The sequence below is a fragment of the Trachurus japonicus genome, chromosome 12 (assembly GCF_045865225.1).
Source record: "Trachurus japonicus isolate A0001 chromosome 12, Traja_1.0".
Lineage (NCBI taxonomy): Eukaryota > Metazoa > Chordata > Actinopteri > Carangiformes > Carangidae > Trachurus > Trachurus japonicus.
In genome coordinates this window covers 24972089-24979374 of record NC_140918.1, presented here as the reverse complement: position 1 = coordinate 24979374, position 7286 = coordinate 24972089, and the positions used below count along the sequence as shown (strand labels likewise).

Below are 7286 nucleotides of genomic sequence, written 5' to 3'. Positions count from 1 at the left end.
TCAGCCTGTTACTAATGATTTTCATAGTAGCTATTATGTTGTATTATTACTGCTGAATTAATTCACACTAATTTGTTTTTTAACCCAATACCATAGACTGTAAAAAGAATGGACGTAGCACCCATGACGTCACCCATTGGTTTTGGGGAGTCGTTTTTGTGACCCAAATATGGCGGCCTGAACAGCGCCATGTTGGATTGGCCGGCCGAGAACCCGCCCACTGGCCTCGAAGCAGCTGTCCACGGAGCTGCTCGGACCTGTCACTCAACGTTTCCGCGCCCTAATTGACCAGAATTTTAACCTAATAACAGTAAAACGGTAGAGTTAAAAAAAAATTCACCCCCCTCAGAGAGTAGGTAGGGTAGAAACTATCGATTGAGACAGAAAAACGTGCTGACACCAGGCTTTTAACATGGGGGTCTATGGAGAATGCTGCTTTCTTCGAGGGGATTGCAGTTTTTTGAACGCGGAAGTGAGCTTCACTTCTCAGACCGACAACTGCCCCCTTGCCCAATACTAGCTTCACATGTTGGTCTTAGCTAGCTGGTTGAATTTACACATTAAAAACAGATGTTTTTTTTTCTTAAGCCAGATGAGCTGAACCATCAGGATCCTGTGTCAAGCACCAAAAACTCTCAAAAGCCTACATTTTCCATATTGTGACACAATAATATCCATTATATAATTGATAGAATTAGTTTGCTAGATTATATGATGTAAACCCCACAATCTGATTTGTGCTACAAAAAATATTATAAATTTGTAGTTTCCAAGCCCCAAGCAAGATTTTCAGAGGCTGAGTAAGATTAATTTCTCTACCAATTGTAGCTTAAAGCAGAAGTAAGCGGGAATGTTTGTGTTAATATAAGTCTTAAATAGTTATATCTTCCGACAGCAATCACTTACATAGAGTGTTTGGTCCGAAACACGGGTCTGTCAGTCACTCTGATCTGCTGTAAGCCGAGGAGAAAACTTATTGTATACTTTCTCGTATCCTACAACCTTTATCCAATGAGGAGAGAGAACGGCATAAAGGGGCGGTCCTCTCTGTGTGTGCAGCCAAGGGACGCGCGTGAATGTGGTGACGTAGGGACGAGGGCGGGGACTGCTAGCTCCATCGGCTGACAAGAAGTTAGCCAAAACCACCGGATCGCTTACTTCTGCTTTAAGTGCTTCAGAGGTTTCATCAAAGCTTTGAGAACGATGGTCTTGAGCTCAAAAACTGTTTGTCCTATTGTGCAGGTCTGCTGCTGAGCCATACAGTCGTTGGTCAGGAGGAGATCAACACCCCCTCCAATACCACCACCTTCAGCAACACCCCCGCTACTTCATCTGGCTCCACCATCACCACCCTCAATCCCGGTGCTTCACCTGCCACCACCATCGACTCCACCAGCATCCACCCCACCACTACCCCACCTGGCACCAGCATCGACTCCACCACCACCACTACCCCACCTAGCACCACCACCATTGACTCCACCACCACCACTACCCCACCTGGCACCAGCATCGACTCCACCACCACCACTACCCCACCTAGCACCACCACCATTGACTCCACCACCACCACTACCCCACCTGGCACCAGCATCGACTCCACCACCACCACTACCCCACCTGGCACCACCACCATCGACTCCACCAGCATCCACACCACCATTACCCCACCTAGCACCAGTATCGACTCCACCACCACTGTTAGCCCACCTAGCACCACTTCCAGTGACTCCACCACCACCACCACTGTTAGCCCACCTAGCACCACTTCCAGTGACTCCACCACCACCACCACTGTTAGCCCACCTAGCACCACTTCCAGTGACTCCACCACCACCACCACTGCTAGCCCACTTGGCTCCACCATCAGCACCCCCACCACCAGTACCACATCTGGCTCCACCATCAGCGCCACCACCAGTACCACATCTGGCTCCACCAGCAACCCCACCACCAGTACCACATCTGACTCCACCATCAGCGCCACCACCAGTACCACATCTGGCTCCACCATCAGTACCACATCTGGCTCCACCATCAGCGCCACCTCCAGCGAATCCACTAGCACCATCACCCCCACCACTAGCCCACCTAGCTCCACCACCAGTGTCTTACTTACCACCACCGCACCAACACAAAGCACCACACTGGATCAGGAGGGGCATAAGTCCGAAGCTCTGAGCTCAGGTACAAAGCACACAATTGATCATTTTCTCCTTTACATTTTTTTTTTTTTTAATATTTGCTGTTGTAAACACAACACAATATACACATGGGAGGATAGTTTAGCTGGATAGGATAGCTGTTTCTGTATTTTGACAAAACCCACTGAGTGAGCACAATGACCTTCAGACTTACTGTTTTTGACTCAGATTTACAAGCCAACACGAGCTGTTTGTCACCCACAGATATGCAGCTTAGACTTTTTAAGACAGGAACGCAGTGCATGGAGTGCTTCTTGGGTGTTGCAGAAAAGTGTATCCCTCAGGTGCTCTTCAGTTGGGGAGATCCATAAAGGGTTGCAGACAGAAAACCGAGGCACTCATGAGGGTACGACCAATTAAAATGCCTTTATTGGTACATGGCTAATCTATTAAAAGCGAGTCAACGCGTTTCAGCCAAACTGGCCTTCGTCAGGACAAAAGTGAAATGTTTGTCAGTCTCAGTTCACAGTTAAGTAGGTAATTGCAGACAGCTGCTCAGTGTGAGCAGGTAGGAGGTCACATGACCTGAACAGCAAGACCTGCCAATGACAAGCAGACTCTGTACAAAAAGAAAAAAAATATAGATAGACTTTTTAATGTTAAAATATATCGACAGTAGCCTATGACGTGTTATCTCAAAAACTTTCACTACAGTAGTTGAACTGTACTTCTAGACATAGGCCTATCCGCCCTAAATAAGAACACACACAGCTCCCAGCAACTCCAAGAGTTTGAACTTTGAACTGCGTGTATGCAAGAACCATAAAGTGTTTCCCTCTGGTCATTAGTATCTGTTAGCTCTGATAATGTAAGTCAGATATTTTTATTGCAGTGGTTCATGAACTTGAATACCTATAGGCAGATGTCCTGGTAAAAATTTGAAGAAAATATAGGCCAATTGTTGATTAGCATCAGAAATCAGTAAGGAATTTTATTAGCCTATAAATAGGCCTATATTTTGTCTGTAATTATACACTTTCAGGAGCTCAAGAATATTAATGGTGTGAAATCCAGGAAAGTTCTGAAAAAAAAAGTTGTATCACTTTTACTCCTTTCAGTAACTTTAGTTTGCTGTTGCTCCAACTTAGTTCAAAGATCAAACAGTTCCATGATGAGTTCAAGGTAGATCATCTGCAGGAAAAAAAGCAACAATAAACGTGCCATTTGATTAAGATGAGGTCCCACGATTTGCTAAAGCATCCGGCTGAAGAGTCATCAGATCCTTATGATGCTCTTCCTGCTTCACTCATCAAAGCATCTGACGCTTGACAGCCAGTCAGCAGTGTTTAACTTTAACCACAGAAAGAAGCTTCATTTTTCCAGGTCACATTTATCAACTGATTTATGCTTCTAGATAAGAGGGGTGATGTGGAGTGCAACATTTATCTTAACATTTTCCTGGAGCTGAGTCACAGACCGTCAGAAGGGTGTTGTTCCAGTTCCCCACAAAGAGATTACTAATTAATGCTGAAGCTCAAAGTTCACTGTAGTCTGTTGTGGAGGACGTGATATTAAGGCAATGGTGCAATGTGGAAAAAAAGGGCCACACAGTCTTACCTCAAACAGAGTTAGGGATTTACCAGGAGAACCAGAATAAAGTCAGTACAGTCAGCCTGGACATGTGATGTAAGGCTCAAACCAACCAGGGGACTATGAAGTGTGTTTAATGATGTCTCCACTTGCATCCTCATGAACCCCCTGGTTGTTTTAACATGTATCTAGACACTATAACATTAAAAAGTGAATACTTAATAGGCTACTTATTAGCCCTAACAGGTATAGTACGTTGTTCAGCATTATGTATAGGCTACAGATTGTGTAAAGGACGAAAGATGAAATGAGGTATAAGAAATTGAGAAGGGAAGTGGTTTGAAATACTCTGGACTAAAACACATGTTTAACCAACAGTGGATTAATGGATATTAATCTTTTCTTTCTCTGTCTCTCCCTCTTACTCTCCAGGAAGCGTCGCAGCCATCGTTATTTTCTTCATTCTATTTGTCGTTTTAGTGTTAGGAGGACTGTACTACTACAAGATCCGGTGAGTCCACATCAAAAAACCTAAAACTGCAACTTGTACAATACAAGACCATCCATAAAGTACACTACCTATAGGGCTGTCAATCCCACTGTCCCCTTGTGCCTATTAGCAAATGTAGCTAACGATCTAAACACATACTGTACAGTAAAGTAATCTGTAGCTCCAGCCATTGACAAGAAAACAACAACACTGCAATTTGAAAAAATCTACAATACGACCACACAACAATAGTTAAGTGATCATTCTCAACCAAGAACTCAACCAAACATTTAGCCAATATCTGAAGCCCTTTCATCAGTTACCTCTGTTTGCCTGTTCACCATGCACCACAGTAAATTGATATACCAAAATCTAAATATACCCACTTAAAGCAGAAGTAAGTGATATATTTGTGTTAATATAAGTCTTAAATAGTTATATCTTCCGACAGCAATCACTTACATAGAGTGTTTGGACCGAAACACGGGTCTGTCAGTCACTCTGCTCTGCTCTGAGCCGAGGAGAAAACATTTATCGTATCCTACAGTTTTTATCCAATGAGGAGAGAGAACGGCATGCAGGGCTGTGTGTGCAGCCAAGGGACGTCGTGAATGTGGTGACGTAGGGACGAGGACTATTATGGTGCGTTCAAGGAAACTCGTAACTCGTGTTTTTCCGACCTGTGAAGTCATACCAGTTCAATCTGGTACGAGTTCACGGGTCGGAAGTTACGAGTGGCCGTTATAGTGCAGTTTCACAGGTAAAACAGGTCGGAAAAACACGAGTGGGTTGCCTGAAACGCTACAAAGTCGTAAGTTGTGACTTGAAGCTGTAATTTACGGTTTCAAAAGCCTGCCTGGAACGCAGCATTAGCCAAAACGACCGGATCGCTTACTTCTGCTTTAATAACCCATTTTCACCTCTATTCATTATAAATAACTGTTTTATTTATTTACTATGGTGATTGCATGTATATTCAATCATTCTATCTGTGTACCTCTTTTTCTTTTCTTATTGCTCTTTGATTTCCTCCAATGTGATTGTTGTATCCTCTGCTATGTGTTCAGTCCGATCTGTCTCACTGTTAAACTTATTACTCTTTTCTTCAATTAGAAAAAAAAAAAATTATTTACCTATGAAACGTTTGGATTAATTATTTATTCAATCTTTTATTTACGTATTAGCTACCTTTTTGCCATTAGTACAGCTCATAGAACTGACAAATAAGTCAACAGTGTATTAGTGATTGATGAATGAAAATAGTCTAATTCAGCTTGAGCCATGAGCTCCTGTTCTTCATTGTTAATACATTTAGGGCCGGATTTACTAAGGCCCCAGATAGCGGGCGCTATATTGTTTGCACCCGCTAAAATATTGCGTGTTTGGTTAGTGCACGCAAAACAGGTGATCTACTAAGAGTAACCCGCTAAATGAAAACACGTGCTAACCACAATATGTAAATGAGGGTTTTGCGCGTGGGGGTCGTTTCCGCCATGGAGAGAGTGGACAGAGAGCTGGACAGGACAGAATGACATTTGATCCGATGCATACAATGACAGCATGTGTGTTCATCTCTCTCGCGCTCTGTTTAGATAAATAAACACAAATCGCTACAGGGCCCAACTCGTCATATAGTGACGAACAGGCAGCAGCTGCAGCGACAATCACGCACCTATAATATATGTGTGCCGCCCATGATCGAGTGGATTAATAGAGAGCTCAGGTGGGACACACGGATCTAAACGGGTGAAGGCAGCGGTGACGTCTCTCAGTCTGGGACCGGGACTGAGAGACGGAGCTGAGCAGCCAGGTGGAGAGGAGAGGAGAGGAGAGGAGTGCACTGCACGACAGACGTGTGCCGTGCGTAACGGCGCGTAAAAGACTTTTAACACGGCTGAAAAACTGTTACAGAATTACCCAGACGTGAGGAAATGCAGAGATGTAAGATCATGGGGCTCTGACAGGTATCAAACCAATAAGTTTTGGCAAAGTTGTATCAGTTAGTACATGGTTTTCAGACGTGGTAAATAAAGACGCAAAAACAGCCACCGCAATCTCTTCCTGGTTTGGTAAATCACATTGAGCACGCTAAATAAATTGATTTGCATCTACTCCTCCCAGTATTTTTGCGCGTTCTGGCAGAAATGCCCATATTTACATATTCATCAAGGCAAACACGCTAAATGGATCGCACGTGCTATTTTGCCCATTTGAGAGACGCAATCCTCGGTGCGCCCGGTTAGTAGATCAGGTTCCACGTGTGTTTGCGCGTGCAATCACGTTTGCACACGTTTTAATACACGCAAACCTTTAGTAAATCCGGCCCTTAGTGTCATTACCTTTTTTACCTGTCTGTCATATTAATTAATTGGTGTAAATGTAAAGGACTGACCCTTTACTTCTCTCCTCTTTATCTGCTTTGTTATCTCAGACGTAGGTCCTACGGTCCTCTACTGGACGGCGACTTCAACACCTATGAAAACTTCAGCAACCCCATGTATGACCCATGAATCTTAACCTTTGACCTCTGACTCTTGATGTGACACCCCCAAAGTCCACACTCTGCTCAGATTCTGTTTACATAGTGTGTGAGTGTGTGTGTGTGTGTGTGTGTGTGTGTGTGTGTGTGTGTGTGTGTGCCGGTACAATCGTGTCATATTACGTGCGCACCTATCACCTCGACGTGTCACACCCGCGTGCTTTGACGCCTGTGCAGCAGCCAGCGCCAGACGTGTAATGTAGTTTCCTCATTGACTTATAATGGCCCCCCGTTCACGCGCACGTTCACGCGTGATGACTGCTGCACGCCGGTAATCACACTATGCGTAGTGACCACGTGTAACATTCATGCGTTTTTTAGCGAACGCACGCATTAACGCTCGCGTGAAGCTGATTGAACATTTTTGTCAGGCGCTCACGTGTACGCGGAAACGACGTGCGCAAACTGTGTCACGCGTGACAAGAAGCTGCGTACGTATGAAGCAGATTGTGCACGTCTGTCTGTCACTGTTTGACTAATGCTGTTAGGCGTTCACACACGCGTGCGGTCGCAGAATCTATTG

General features: G+C 44.4%; 1 protein-coding gene across 1 annotated transcript; it reads left to right on the top strand.

The window, feature by feature from the left end:
- Positions 1 to 1427: 1427 nt before the first annotated feature.
- Positions 1428 to 6799, top strand: parm1 (prostate androgen-regulated mucin-like protein 1; the record flags this gene model as incomplete). Its single annotated transcript, XM_085794330.1, has 3 exons — positions 1428 to 2187; positions 4167 to 4245; positions 6656 to 6799. Coding segments are annotated over 3 exons (918 nt in total), but the record flags the coding sequence as incomplete, so codon positions are not given.
- Between the last annotated feature and the right edge of the window lie 487 nt (positions 6800 to 7286).